This window comes from Pyricularia grisea, chromosome VII (genome assembly GCF_004355905.1).
Source record: "Pyricularia grisea strain NI907 chromosome VII, whole genome shotgun sequence".
Lineage (NCBI taxonomy): Eukaryota > Fungi > Ascomycota > Sordariomycetes > Magnaporthales > Pyriculariaceae > Pyricularia > Pyricularia grisea.
In genome coordinates this window covers 2,725,873-2,739,570 of record NC_044975.1, presented here as the reverse complement: position 1 = coordinate 2,739,570, position 13,698 = coordinate 2,725,873, and the positions used below count along the sequence as shown (strand labels likewise).

Below are 13,698 nucleotides of genomic sequence, written 5' to 3'. Positions count from 1 at the left end.
CAAATTCTACAGGTCCTCAACACGGACTATCGACTTTCTTTGAACGGTGCTTTGTCCGTGTTACAGAGAACAAAAGAAAAGACAACTAGGAATAGCCGAGAAAGCCACCGGGGAACGGCTCTCTTACACCGAGTCCACACCGTATGGAAAAAAAAAGGAAAAAAAAAGAAGAAGAAAAGAGAGAAATTATCACTGTAATCCTATTTTCGTATTCATCCACAAATTAACAGCCACAACTCGTTTGTTCTCTTTCCATGTTTTTTTTTTTACCGTAAATTCTTGCTTCCTTTGTTTCTCGTTGATTGGATTTTTCTAAAGTGAGCCATGTGTTGACCCGCAGGTCTTGTCAAACTGTGACAAACAAAGGAAGGGAAACCTTGGCTATAACGTGGCGTAGACTACTATCCACATCACGTCAAAAGGCTTGTTTGTTTCAGTGTCTTTGTGTCAAGTTATTTTGACTCAACTCGTTCAAGAAAGGACCCTGTCCTCGCATGATTTGCGTCTTCTGCCCCCCGCTTTTTAGCCAAATACCGCACGTCTGAGCAAACGGGAGACAGAATGTAACAAAGAACTTTTTTTTTTTTTTTTTTTTTTTTTTTTTTTTTTTTTTTTTGTTCGCTCTTTGCGTCCGTATCAAACAAATTATTAGCGCCTGTCGAGGTGACAGCGGCGGCCAAACAGCTCCCCCCTAAAAGTTGTCGAGGACAGGCTCGTCGGATGAACTGGGAGCCGACGGACAGGCTCTTCAGCGGATTTTTGGGTTTTGTGGGAATTCTTTTTGATCTTCCCGGTGATCCTCCCTTGCCTCCGCAATTAATCGGTTTGGTCGGCACCTGGATCTGATGGAAGTCTAACTTCACCCATGTACTGTCGAAGAGATAAACCGAAAACTAAAAAAAGAAAATTAAAACTGCACTGTACAGGAGCTGCAGAATAGTATAGTACAGTACATACTCGGCAAGTGATGCACTGGCAAAGCCCCGAGCGTAATACTATGTATACATTTTGAATATGTCCAAACCCAGTCGGTAAAGTCATGCAAAAGACTGACGCGTTTAGTTTTATTTTTGAACAGCACACCCAAAATAATTCCAATGATAATCCCAATACTCTAAACATGTGGATGCTCGACACGCAAAACGCCAAAACACCCAATAATGCATAGTGACCTATCCCTCCACGCAATTTAACTCCGTAAAAAGCAAAAGAACCCAACTAAGCCTATTCCCGCCAACAACCGTCAATGCAAGTTGGAATGGTGTTGTTTCAGGTAGGACTTTATCATCCCAAAGGAGTAAAAGATACCGCAAAAAGCTCAGATCCGTCCACCAAGAAGAGGTAATGCACAATTATTCCCCCCACGTCACGTCTTGAGCCGGATGGCCACCTCCAGCGCGCTGGCCTTGCGACTCCTTTGCTTGACGACCGTCGCCTTTCCGCCCAGCGTTCGTCCGCCACCGGCCGCAGTCCCGGAGGCGCCAGTGCCCGACATCTCCGTGTCGGCGTCGGCTCCCGCATCAAGACCGTCATCCGCACCATCATCCTCCCCTTCCTCTTCAACCTCGTAGGTATCCACCCCGCTCACCGTGCTGGTGTATATCCGCACGACGCAGTCCCCCCTCCGCTGGAACACAGCCGCCGCCTTGAGCGCCTTTTCAATATTGAGCGCGCCCGCCCCGACCACGACCACGGGGAACTTGTCGTCCCCAACCTGCACCCCGTCATCGTCAGCCGAGGCCTTGGCACCGCCTTTCTTCCCCCCTGCACCAGCAACACCCTTGCCCCCCTTCTTACCACCACCCCCAACCAAGTCGCCCAGGCCCATCGACAGCGCGCCGCCGGGGCTCTTGTCGAGCAGCTTCTGCACGCGCTTCAGGATCGCGACGAGGTTCGTGCCCCGCCGGATGACGATGCGTCGCTTCGGGGCGAGGTGCGGGTCCGCGCGCGTGACCGGCGCGCCGCCGGCGGCGCCGGCGCTGGTCTTGGCGTGGTTATTGTAGTGCGGCGGCGGGCGAGAGGTGTTGAGCGTGCGCGTTAGCATGCGCGCGCCAGCCGGGAGGCGAGGCTTCTTGTGCGTGCTGGAGCTAGCGGGGCGGGAGGGGAGTGTGGTCTTCATGGCTCCTGTAGATGATGCGCCTTGCGCTGCGGTAGCTGGTGGTGATAATGGTTCGGTCATTATTGTGGGGTTTTGTTTTCTTGTTTGTTTGCTGATCAAAGTCTGTGCGGGTAGGCTGTGTGTAGCACAGAGGCAGTTAAATAATATGAAGTGTTGTTATTGAGTGCGCATTTTGTTGCGTGGGGTTGCGGTGAGGATGATTCTTGATTTCTTCGTTGAGAAAAAGATGGCAAGTCAAAGCTGCGAGCATGTGACGAAATTATTGACTGTTGGATTATTGGAGCTCAATTGGCGGGCCGGAGCCACGGAACCCAGCCAGGACTGCCGTTGTCGGATGGCCCCACCTACCACAAGCATCTGCAGCTCACTGATATCAGGCTCCATGTTTCGCAGAGTGTCTTTATTCTGATACTCGATTTTAATTTGATGCTTCTGGCTGTGTTTGTCAGGGTCTTCACTTTGCGCAAAGTCTTGTAAAGATGTCCAAAAGCTTGTTTAGCCGGGTGACAGGGCATAGGGTCAATATCCATACCATCCTCATCCCGCTGGTACAATTTCAATTTCTATATGCATCTGATCAGAAATAGCCATATACTAATTATTGTTACTGTTAGCTCTTCAAATGGTACTTCTTATAATAGGTACATCTGGTTACAGTAGCCGCAGGCTGTGATATCACGTGATTGTTACTGGATGTGAGCAGCTGTCCACGCATTATTGCGTCACACGTTGGCTTTTAACGTCCATCTTTCATGTACAGTGAAACCTACCACCAATTTACGCCAATTCGGAGCAAACGATTCGCGCAACCCCGAATCCAAGTTGCGCAATTGAAGTTTACCAGATGGACCACCTCTATCCTTCCTAGCCGCGAATGATTTGATAGCGTTAGAATGTACCATATCACCAGTCCCTAGCGATTGCTTGTTCAATAGACCCTCACGTATGCCAAACCTCATCGACCTCTACAATGTCTGTCGATATCTACCCACCGATAGCTCCCGCTGAGCTCAAGCTCGCAGTCCAAGACACGCAGGTTCGTGATTAGCCCCATATTGTATATCAAACCTCCCATATACCAGTACCATCCCCGCCCCCCGACACCACCCAAACTAACGTCAATCCCACCCTCGCCCTCTCCAGCGCCGCGAGCTGACCTGGCTCCTCGACGACCTCCACGCCACCCTGGGGGAGTTCCGGCACGGCCTGGAGGACTGCTACGCCCTCCTGGCACCCATCGACCCGGGCAGCACGCTCGTGGTGAGCACGCCGCGGAACGAGTCGGTCAAGGGCCACGTCACGCGGGTCGGCACGCGCATCGTCAAGGGCACGCTGTCGCTGCGCCTGCGCACCGCTCCTCCGCAGACCCTGTCCGTCGACCCAACGCACCCTATCCACCTCGCGCCCCTGACGCTCCTGCACGCCCGCCTGACCGACGCCCTCGACGTCCTGACCCGCACCCTTGAGTTCCTACCCGAAGGCAGCAGCAGCAGCAGCAGCGGCGGCGGCTCCAAGAAGAGGCCCCTGCCGCCAGCCGCCGACGCAACAGCCGCCGCGGCATTTGTTTCGGCCCAACTGAGGCTCCTGTCGACGACGCTGCAAGAATCATCCGCGATCCTCAAGGGCCGGCCGCTGACGGACACGGACCCGGGGTGGACGACGCTGTCCGCCGCACCGGGGCACTTCCTCGCGCCACCCGCGCCACCACCACCGGCCACCAACCTCAACAGCTTCCTCTCCGCGCCACAGCAGCAGCCCGACGCCTCGGCCGGGAACCCGCTGCACAACATATCCATATACTTTTCGCTTCAGGAGTCGGCGCTGGTGCTGTGGGTGCGGACGCTGGAGCCGGCCGACACGACGCCGTCGTTCGGCATGAAGTTCGCCCTAGCCATCGGCACGGCCCGCCGACTCGAGCACGACGAGAGCGACGTCATATTTGGCTACTGCTGCGCCGGCCTGGACGGGAAGCCTGCGGGTGGCGGTGATGAGGAGGAACACCGCCGACACGGGCCGAGGACCTCGCCCACGCTGAGCGCCAAGAGGCCACCCAGTCAGAGCGGGGCTCCCGTGCTGTCGGGAACGAGGGATAGCACCAGGCGGAGCAGCAGCAGGAATCCTGGCGGGGCTGCGGGCGGCAGAGAAAAGGATGGTGACGCGTTGCAAGTCTACGTGAGGGAGAAAATACGGGTCGAGAGCGCAGACCCGAGCTTGATGTCTTTGTCTGCCAAGCTAGGTGCCTTGAGCCATACTTTGACTATGGCTAGACGTAATCTCGCCGCTGTCATGGGAGAGGAGCTGGAAGACTGAATGAGACGTCAATTGATCATTTGACTATGCTTAGGTTGCCTTGACAGAAATGAGCTGGATATCCTTTTGTTATTGCGCCGAATCTAAATGTACTAATATCCGCACAGCTGATTCAAACAAACACAACGGTAATGAGCCTAATAACGACAAAAGAGAAACCCCTAGACACAAAGAAAATGCACCATGCAACGCAATCGCAGTGTACAGGTATGCTGAGCCCAAAGACCCAAATGATCTATGGTTAGAATATGAGCAGCTCGGTCAAGTGTGAGACGCCTCAAGCAACTGGAGACCACGGCAGTGGTACCAGAATCCTAGACTTCATAGTCTGGATGAGCGGCACCGTCTTGTGCACCGTCTCGCTCCAACCCTCAATGCCCCAGCTCTTCTCACGCGTGACCTTGCGTTGCTCAAGGTCGGCAAACTGCCAGAGGTGGTGAACCGTGTTGAGGTCTCCAATCTGGACAAACCAGGCTCCCACGCCCTCCATGACCTCACGGCGTGCCTTCAATCCCCTACGCCAGTGTGTCTCCCACTCAAGGAGGTTGCCTGGGTGCAACGTGTATGATCGCAGCTCGAAAAGCCCACCCAGCTGTCGCGGAGGGGTTGTAGGCCAGAAGGAGAATTCCTGCATAAGTGATGTGTTCTTGGATACGATGAGGCTCTTGAGCTTATCATTAAAAGCCGGGAACTCTGGGTGCCTTGAAATCGAGTTGAGTGATTCGTGGTATCCGTTGTAGCCCTGATACTCCCATATGTGAACTGCGGATTTGGCAATTAGCAACGGTATTCAAAGCGCAACATGATCGATTCTGACAACTTACCAAAAGTATTGCAGTCTCCAACCTCGGTCCTCCAGCTTCCAACAAGATGAACCTTATTCTCAGGCTTAGAAGCCATGCGAGGGTACCACTTGCCAACGAGATCGATATACTCGTCCGTCTTGCTGTGCTTAACCTCGTGGAACACTATAGAATGCACGTACTTGCCACGTGCAAGGACCTGGCTGAAGCTGGCCTCGATCTGTGCATCCATCTCGCGACCCTCCTTTGTTCCGTAGATTAGGCTGGTCAACGGGCCAAGCTTACGCGGAGGCTCTTCCGGATCCGCGGCCTTGGCAGCATCGACGGCCGTTCCTTTAGAGGTGGCGGTGCTAAGTGAGCCCAAGCCCTGTCCGCTCCCTGGGATGCTTTCGGCTTCGGAGCTGCTGTGGGAAGAGGAAGGGGAAGTAGAGGTAGGGGAGGAAGTGGACAAACTGGCATCGCGCTGCTTCTGCGCCTCTGCTAACTGCTGCCGAAACGCCTTCTGCTTCTCCGCAAAGGTTGCCTGCCTTTTGGGTTCGATATCGGCGAGGGAGGGAGCTCTCTGCTTCGGCTGTTGCCTAGCCACTGCCGTGGTTGCAAAGCACCGCGAGGCGCTGCGGAGCGGGGTAGTTGCGTCCCGAAGGACACGGCGAGAGAGCATGTTTGCAAGTCGTGATGGTGAGTAGTGAAGCAAGGTAATAATTGTATCCAGTCAAATTGAAGAAGTTATCGGATGCAGGCCTGATCTACAAGGCAGGCCGAAAACGGAGCCTTGGAACTAGAGGTACGTCGATTGCAACAAATCCTGAATTCTCGAGCGGCGTATCACAAGAGGTCAAAATAATTTGTTGAAAGACTGTTATTGGCGAAAACGTTGATGGGGGGTGGTGTGAATCGATTAAGTCGGGCAGCCAACGGTCGGAGTGAAGCAGAGACAGATGTGGCAGCGGCAGCAGCAGCAATTGAAGCAGTGGCAGGCACAGCAGCGATGCAGTCAGTCGTGTGATTCGGTCCTATGCAGGCAGAAAGCGTGGTTATTCCTGAGGGGTGCCGCAACTTGAACTGAACGGGGTCGATAATGCAACAATAGCGTGAATACAGTAGAGATGAAGCAGGTAGGGAGGCACTGGCGTCTGTAAGAGGGGAAAGCGGATGTATTGCCGGGAAAAGGAGGGTGGTGTTTGGAGTCAATTGGATGAATTGAACCACAGCCAAAGTCTGGAACGTGTTATGCACCCCGCACTTGGCTGGCAGCTCTGGGATGAATGGCGCGGTGATGTTGTAGAGGTGATTTTGGGGAGGAGGAAATAAAGCTTGACATGACAAACAGAATGAGCTTCGGGTTGGATGGCATGAGGAGTGGCCAAGAAACCCGGGACTTGAGACACCTCAGATAGGAGCTCAGCTGAGCGACCCTGGGAATGGAACGAGCTTCATTTGCGGGGGAAGTACGTCACTAAAGTTTCGGCTCCACTTCCCATTAGCTCCAACTGGAGAGTGGGACCTAAGCTTTGGCGAGGCAAGCTTCCGCATTATTGTTGTTGCTGTTCCGTCAAAGCTCTTAGCGCCGACAAAGGAGCTGCCTGCCTTAGGCAACAAATTCTCAATTCGGGACCCGCGCTGCGAAAAAGGCTCGGACAAGCCAATCGGTTAACGGCGACGTACAAATCTCGAAAAACGATCAACCATCACCACCTCGATTCCCCAGCCCAGTATATCCCTCTGAGCTGCTCAATTGCTGTCAAAATGTTCCGCATTCCCTTCGCCAAGATGTTCGGCGTTACGCCGCTCAAGAAGTTCCCGGGCCCCGTCAGTAAGTCGAGTCCGACGACGTGTTTTACCGCGCGCAATGCCAATTCCCGATACCTCGAACGGATGTAGCGACAAAGAGAATTTTTACTGACGTTATTTACCATTTCACTAGTGGAGCCAATGGCCCCCTTCTTCGTCGCTGGTACGTTTCAATGATATGGACGAATGGACAACATAAGTTCGCGCCATCAGGCTGCGAAAACTCGATATCTATCAAGACACCACACACCTATACCCGTGTGGCCATTGTTCTGACTTGGGATCCGTCATCACAGGTGCCGTCATCTACTACGGAGTCTACAAGGCCCAGACCGCCATGGAGGCCAGTACGTTGCGACTCTTGGCATCTCAAACTCCATTGTTCAGCTCATCTAACCCCCATTTCCAGGCGACGAGTGGAAGAACGACCCCCGCAACAAGTCCCGCCAATAGATACCTATGCTACGAGCATGATAATAGAGCGGATCGCCCGGGATTATCAGGGCCAGTCAATGTCGATTTGAACAGCATTAGAGACGGATGCCACTGTACCATAGAGGGGACCGAAACGAGAAAGCAGGATGACTTTGACGCGTCCGTCCCAGCTCCAGTGACAATGATCTTCAGTGACGGATACGACTGAGTGCAGGAGGCGAGACGCCTGATCACGACAGTGACCACTTCCTATGCCTTTGCCCACCCACAGTTCCCGAGGGTTGTCAATCATGAGAAAGGTCTACTAACCTGCAGATATCATCGGGATACCCCCAAATATGCTAGCACGGATGTCAAATTGCAATTCAGTCTTTTCAGTGACTGTTGTTGTGCCGAAGATGTGCTGATATCAACCCCCACTCGGCGAGTAGTCCTGGCAACGGGGCACTTTCTTGACCTGGTTCTCTCTGTTTGGTGAAGAGGATTGTTTAGAATGGATCGCATACATTAATCCACACAGAAGTGGTCGATTTACCACGCATGGCAAACGATTTAGACCAGCAAGATGATTAACCTTTGTCATACTGTCATATACCAGTGTGTTAATTTGAGTGAGATGCGAAAGCTTATGGGCTCCGAACCTGCCTCCTCGTCTCTGGAGGATTACCAGGTAAATATTGCAGAAATTTAGTATGTCACCGGCATGTATCAGTGAGGACAATGATAGGTGGTCAGTCGTGATGAAGTAGGGTGGCTGGAATCAGATGTGATGCGTAGAATTGCGTATATAACACAACTAGACTAGATCTGTACCAAGCTATTTATTTCGAGAGGCTTGTTTGAATCATAGCTCTGACGAACCAAATACACCCGAACCTATTTGTTGTTAGACATCATCAATGTACTACTACCAAAATAGACAATCGATGGCTGAACTTTGATTGAAGCTCAACTGATCCAGAGCTTTGACATCAAATTTCGCATTTTGAGATGCCTGGGCATATTTGGAAAGTAAGTAATTACTGTTGCACTAAAACATCGTCAAAAACGAAGGCCTCCGTCAATGACTAATGCCAGTGACTTCGGTAAATATAGCCTGCAACAATTACTACATTGCCCGCTGTGCCGACGCCTTCGAAACAATAACGTAGGTGGGCTTGGTGGTGGTGTTTTATAAGTAAGCGAAAAGGAATCGTTGTCACCGTGGTGAGCGAAGCAACCCTCAAAATTACGCGATAAACGTTGATTTTTCTCATGTTCAAATGGGTATCTTTCTTTGGCCAACCACTGATGAAACTTTTCAAGTCTACACGGAAAAAAGACGTTGCAAATGTGCGCGAGGAAATGAAGTTATTCGTAAATAAAGGGAATTGTTTACGAATAGGGATGCTGTTTCGGTCTGTCGAGTCGGCGTTGTGGCGCTGACAAATGCCCCGGCAAACTTGGGGAGTGAATGCTTCGCCGATTGATGTCATTCACCTACCTAGTAATGGGGACTAGACAGACACAAAGATAATGATAAGGACTTGGATTTTTGTCAAGCCAAACATCTGCACGAGGTCTAGAATACCAGTCTCACATTTTCACATTTTACGGCCCATGTCCATAAACATGTCTGCAAACGAGCATCATCCTGAACCTGCCTCTGACGCCAAAGCTGCCCCTCAGTCGAGGCCACAAGCAGCCAAGAAGCCGGGCAAAAAGGAGATCAAGATCCTGATGCTGCATGGTAAATAAAATAAAAAATACTCCAAAAAGAACCAGCATGCTACATTTAAACAACCTTATTTCTAACATAAAACAAAAAACCTCCCCTCCAACAAAAAAAAAAAAAAGGCTACACCCAATCCGGCCCGCTCTTCCACGCCAAGACGCGCGCCCTGGAGAAGCTGATGATCAAATCCCTAGCCCCCTTCAACGTGCAACCGACCCTCATCTACCCCACGGCGCCCAACCAGCTCCGGGCCGAGGACATACCGGGCTGCGACCCGGCAGAGGCCGCAGACGATCCGCGCGCGGCCGACTCGTGGGCCTGGTTCCGCAAGGACGACGCCACGGGCGCGTACCGGCAGCTGCGGGAGGGGATGAGCCGGCTGACGGAGGCGGTGCGGGACGCGGGCGGGGTGGAAGGCGTCGTCGGCTTCAGCCAGGGAGCGGCCATGGCGGGCATGATGGCGGCGGTGCTGGACGAGCCGAGGCGCGAGGTTCCGGGTAGCGAGTCGGCGAGGCAGTGGGTCGCGGAGCTGCGCGAGGCCAACGGCGGGCGCGCGCTCAGGTTTGCCGTCATCTACAGCGGGTTCGCCGCCCAGCCGCCCGGGTTGGGCTGGATGTACGACCCCAGCATCCGCACGCCGACCATGCACTTCATCGGCAGCCTGGACACGGTGGTGGATGAGAAGAGGTCGAGGGAGCTGGCGGACAAGTGCGAGAATCCGCTTGTGATTGAGCATCCCGGCGGGCATCACGTCCCCACCGGCAAGGAATTTGCCATGCCGTTGATTGGGTTTATCAAGCAAAAGTGTGTGGATGATGTTGCTGCTGCTGCTGCTGCTGATGGTGCGTAACGGCAAGATCTAGTGTTACCAGCAGCGGCGTCTGAGGAGAGAGACCTACCAGTTTCATTTCTGTGTCAATTTTCATCTTTTTTCTATACAGCGGTTGGCAGGTGGATGTAACATAGATCAGACATAGACTCCTAGGATCCTATTGATCAAGCACCAAAACAAGTAGACTCTAACATGGCCAGACCAAGTCATTTCGATGCTTCAAAGCTCTAGAATTATACAAGTACATCCGACGTGGTTTTCTGTCATGATTCCCACCTTGTCTCAAAAAGCTTGAAACTCAGAGTGAGCAAAGCAGCCATCTATTCGTGATTCTAAGGTTACCAATTTCCATAAACCTCCCGGCTTGGAGTATTTCCTCCTGGATCACCAGAGAACAAAACATCAACCATCATCGGTATTTATTTTACTCGTGTGCTGGGCGCCTTCTCTCCCTGACCCTTGCCCTTGGCACCGGGTTGGATGTTCGCCATCATCTCCTCCTTGGTGATCAGGTGATCGATACGCTCCAGCAGCCCGAGTAGCGATTTCATATTGCTGCTCCACTCATTCAAGACATCATCCGCATCACGTGGCTTGGCAAAGTTGACGATCCGAGCCGGCCTGTCGATTTTGGCGTATACCGTCTTGGAGGTGACGAGGTCGCTGATGTACTTTTCCGTCTCCTCCTCTGCCAGATCCAGCAGCTCCGTCAGGCGGTCCATTCTGATGCGCGTATAATAACGGGCGATGACACGCACGTTATGCTCGATCACACGCTTGCGCAGATCCTCCCACCGCTTGTAAGGCTTGACCACCTTGTCGGTGGCTGCTGAAGGAGTTGTGTTTGAAGATGCGGATGGAGGGGGCTGGTTGGAGAAGACGTCTGTTGAGCAGAGATGGGGGCCGAACGTCTTGGCGACCTCTGGCCAGCGCATCAGCTCGTGCACGGTGAAGAGCTTGAGTAATTCCGCATCCAGCTGTATCTGGCTGTTGCGTGTGTCTCGGTGAATACGGTGAAGAAGGTCATGCTGCTCGTTGTCATGGGGAGAGAGGATGATAAAGTAGATGACTCGTTGAAGGACCTGGGAGTACAGTCATTATTAGTAAACGCTCTCCATGTGTGTTCTGGTGGCGGGTTCTATGGACGAAACTTACAGCTCGAAGTTTGGCCGGGTCCTCCTCAACGGCCTCCGTGTCCAGGACTTGCCTGTAGTGCTTGCAGACGTCGAGATACTTGTCCTCGTGCTGGGACAATACGACCTGCTGCTCATAGTATCGCAGCTTCAGATCAGTCGTGTCGTCCACCTCGACCTCGGGCACAACGTCGCCCTTCTTCGCCTTCTTTTCGCGTTCCTGCTTTTCTTTCTCCAGCTGCTCAGGTGTCTTCTTGGGCTTGCGTGCCAGGTATTTGGTGCTAATCTTGCGGCTGAGGATGCCGGCCTGTGTCCAGTCTCCGCTCTCGATACACAATGCGACCTGGTCAAGGAGGAACTGTGTCTTCTCCCGACGCTCCATCGATCCAAAGGTCTCAACCTGCAGCTCGCACAGAATGTCGGTGGCCGCCTTGAGGTCACCTTGCTCCTTCTTGATGTCGGAAAGGATCTTGGTGACGCGCGCCCGCTCCACCTCGACAAAGATCTTGCCCTCAGTGACGGTCCGCAGCGTCTCGATGACAGAAAGCTTCGTCTCGAGGTTTGGCGTGGAGTCGAGGAATGTCACAACCGTCTGGACCATCTTGGTGATGGCCTGCTTCAGCTGACTGTGCTTCTTGGATAGAACCAAGACTTGGTCGTTGAGTAAGCTCCAGTCACCCTCATCTTTGCATATCGTGACGATGGCGACGAGAACTCGTGATGTAGTTGCGAGATCTGATGCCTGTATGAGTGCAGGATATGGATTAGCAAAGCCGCATGGGTGTTGTACTGGATGGGTGCGGGGACATTGGTAGTCTTTCGGGGACTAACCTGACGGGCCTGCTTTTCCAACACGCTCAGCTTCTCGATTGCGCCTTGAATGTCTGACTTGGCAAGCTTCTCCGCCTCGGGGATGAGCTTGTCGGCCTCCTTGGAGAAGTCCTTCTCCGGCTTGAATGCGGCGTCCGCCATTGTTGAGGTGGGCGGCTGGCCAGGTCAGATCGGATCAGTACTCGATTGTGGTGTTGCTGATGTAACTTTGATCGACCGTGATGAGTGGCGGATATCTAGGTTCGTTTTCCAAGAACTATGGCCGGTTGTGGTTTGATGCGAATCGAGTTCAAGTTGCTGTTTGGTTGCTGAGAGAGCTACCGACTTTGGTGTCGGCGGGCGTCAAGTGCATCACCAAGCTGAGCCTCCGCAGGCAGGCCAACGTTGCGTGGAAGAGTGGATCCTCGAATGGCCCAAGCTCTCATCTGTGCCCCACCAAGTGTATGGATTATGGAAGACTCTGAGGTAAAGTCACGTGAATGAGTTAACAATCCTTTTGACGTCGACTTAACCTTTCTTTCCTTAACCAAGGCCCGAGTTTGTAAGGTAATCAATCGAAGAGCAGCATTTCAACCGAAGTTTGATTCTGATATAACCTTCATTATTGACCCTTGAAGAATGTCACCGCTGAGCTCCCTTCTATTTGTTACCAATGTCATGTGTAATGCCAGTGGCAATGAACTGTCGCAGGAGGTACCACTCGCCCTGACCTAGGTGCCACTCTAGGTAGGTAGGTACCTTACCTTACTTATATCTTAACCGCAAGTGATGCAGTATATTTCGGTCAGACTCAAGGTATACCAAGATTGAGCGACCCGAACCAGATTTTGAGTTCAATAAACCTGCCAATACAATCTTGAATTCAGTTCCGCCTTTCCTCATTACCTTGTGCGTTGCACTTTGGTCTTGTCAAGATCTGTTTTTTGAGCTGCACGTATCGTCTCTATATTGTACATCTTTCAACGTATTCATAATATACCTTGAATACCAACTTCTAACCAAACAAACCCGGAACCTGGAACGTTTTCTTACTGCCGAGTGCTGGCAACGGCCTTTCTCAAAGCTATCAGTCGAACCGATCAACTACACCTCAGATGGGCTATTAGGAATAACTAACTTGGTGTGTATAGCCCAGCCTATATGAAACCACAAATACACATACCCTCGTGGCAGTATTCCCATAACTTTCTGTACGTGATATCCTTGACCTCGACCAAGTCGAGAGCCTCGGCGGGTTGATCTTCAAGAGAGATTCTCGCGTGACGCCATTTTGGTTCACCCATGTGAGGGTCATGGATCTCCACGATCGCCATCCATAGACCATGCGCACTCGTTCTTTCAAGGGGCAAACAATCAGAAACACGTCCAGAACCTGTGTTTAGCGTGTAACACTTCAGGGGCTCTTACCCAGCTCCGTGTCGTAGATGGTGCCGAGGATGGGCGACGGCTTCTCATAGCAGTGGTTAGCTCCTCCTAGGACAGGATGGGGATGAACACGACATGTCTGTTACGTCGGACCCAGAAATACTGCCCGAACTCGAGCCCGCTCTCAAAGTCACTCGTCGGTCTGCCCTTTTAGTCCTCACCGCCAGTGACCTCCTGCAACTCCTCTCTTTCTGTTCTTCTTTTGGGTTGTGTTGTCATCGTCGTTGTTTTTTTTTTTCTACGGATAGTTACGGTGACTATCCCACATCTTATCCAAGCAGCGGTTATGCTCGAATGCCCCCCCC

At 52.4% G+C, this 13,698-nt stretch overlaps 6 protein-coding genes across 6 annotated transcripts; 3 read left to right on the top strand and 3 right to left on the bottom strand.

Moving 5' to 3' along the window:
* Positions 1-1,366: 1,366 nt before the first annotated feature.
* Positions 1,367-2,179, bottom strand: PgNI_10823 (uncharacterized protein; the record flags this gene model as incomplete). The annotated part of the gene is made up of 1 exon (XM_031130797.1): positions 1,367-2,179. The coding sequence occupies one exon, from the start codon at positions 2,177-2,179 to the stop codon at positions 1,367-1,369; it is 813 nt and encodes a 270-aa protein (XP_030979677.1).
* Positions 2,180-2,894: 715 nt separating this feature from the next.
* On the top strand, positions 2,895-4,429 carry PgNI_10822 (uncharacterized protein; the record flags this gene model as incomplete). The annotated part of the gene is made up of 2 exons (XM_031130796.1): positions 2,895-3,155; positions 3,263-4,429. Exons 1-2 carry the CDS (start codon positions 3,090-3,092, stop codon positions 4,427-4,429), a joined length of 1,233 nt encoding a protein of 410 aa, XP_030979676.1. The 5' UTR covers positions 2,895-3,089.
* On the bottom strand, positions 3,756-6,511 carry PgNI_10821 (uncharacterized protein). The gene is made up of 2 exons (XM_031130795.1): positions 5,254-6,511; positions 3,756-5,191 (listed from the first exon to the last, which is right to left on the bottom strand). The coding sequence occupies exons 1-2, from the start codon at positions 5,891-5,893 to the stop codon at positions 4,707-4,709; spliced, it is 1,125 nt and encodes a 374-aa protein (XP_030979609.1). The 5' UTR covers positions 5,894-6,511; the 3' UTR covers positions 3,756-4,706.
* A 358-nt stretch (positions 6,512-6,869) lies between these two features.
* PgNI_10820 (uncharacterized protein) lies at positions 6,870-8,260 on the top strand. Its single transcript, XM_031130794.1, has 4 exons — positions 6,870-7,045; positions 7,157-7,186; positions 7,320-7,370; positions 7,433-8,260. Exons 1-4 carry the CDS (start codon positions 6,979-6,981, stop codon positions 7,474-7,476), a joined length of 192 nt encoding a protein of 63 aa, XP_030979596.1. The 5' UTR covers positions 6,870-6,978; the 3' UTR covers positions 7,477-8,260.
* Positions 8,261-8,796: 536 nt separating this feature from the next.
* Positions 8,797-10,070, top strand: PgNI_10819 (uncharacterized protein). The gene is made up of 2 exons (XM_031130793.1): positions 8,797-9,187; positions 9,295-10,070. Exons 1-2 carry the CDS (start codon positions 8,974-8,976, stop codon positions 10,020-10,022), a joined length of 942 nt encoding a protein of 313 aa, XP_030979978.1. The 5' UTR covers positions 8,797-8,973; the 3' UTR covers positions 10,023-10,070.
* Positions 9,918-12,296, bottom strand: PgNI_10818 (uncharacterized protein). The gene is made up of 3 exons (XM_031130792.1): positions 11,969-12,296; positions 11,160-11,879; positions 9,918-11,086 (listed from the first exon to the last, which is right to left on the bottom strand). Exons 1-3 carry the CDS (start codon positions 12,107-12,109, stop codon positions 10,424-10,426), a joined length of 1,524 nt encoding a protein of 507 aa, XP_030980034.1. The 5' UTR covers positions 12,110-12,296; the 3' UTR covers positions 9,918-10,423.
* Between the last annotated feature and the right edge of the window lie 1,402 nt (positions 12,297-13,698).

Coding starts and splice junctions, on each gene's coding strand:
- PgNI_10821 (XM_031130795.1), bottom strand. CDS start 5,893: ATGCTCTCTCGCCGTGTCCTTCGGGACGCAACTACCCCGCTCCGCAGC. Junction 5,192..5,253: donor TGGAGACTGCAATACTTTTG/GTAAGTTGTCAG, acceptor CCAAATCCGCAG/TTCACATATGGGAGTATCAG.
- PgNI_10820 (XM_031130794.1), top strand. CDS start 6,979: ATGTTCCGCATTCCCTTCGCCAAGATGTTCGGCGTTACGCCGCTCAAG. Junction 7,187..7,319: donor GGCCCCCTTCTTCGTCGCTG/GTACGTTTCAAT, acceptor CCGTCATCACAG/GTGCCGTCATCTACTACGGA. Junction 7,371..7,432: donor CCAGACCGCCATGGAGGCCA/GTACGTTGCGAC, acceptor CCCCATTTCCAG/GCGACGAGTGGAAGAACGAC.
- PgNI_10819 (XM_031130793.1), top strand. CDS start 8,974: ATGATAAGGACTTGGATTTTTGTCAAGCCAAACATCTGCACGAGGTCT. Junction 9,188..9,294: donor CAAGATCCTGATGCTGCATG/GTAAATAAAATA, acceptor AAAAAAAAAAAG/GCTACACCCAATCCGGCCCG.
- PgNI_10818 (XM_031130792.1), bottom strand. CDS start 12,109: ATGGCGGACGCCGCATTCAAGCCGGAGAAGGACTTCTCCAAGGAGGCC. Junction 11,880..11,968: donor TGGAAAAGCAGGCCCGTCAG/GTTAGTCCCCGA, acceptor GCACTCATACAG/GCATCAGATCTCGCAACTAC. Junction 11,087..11,159: donor ACCCGGCCAAACTTCGAGCT/GTAAGTTTCGTC, acceptor CTGTACTCCCAG/GTCCTTCAACGAGTCATCTA.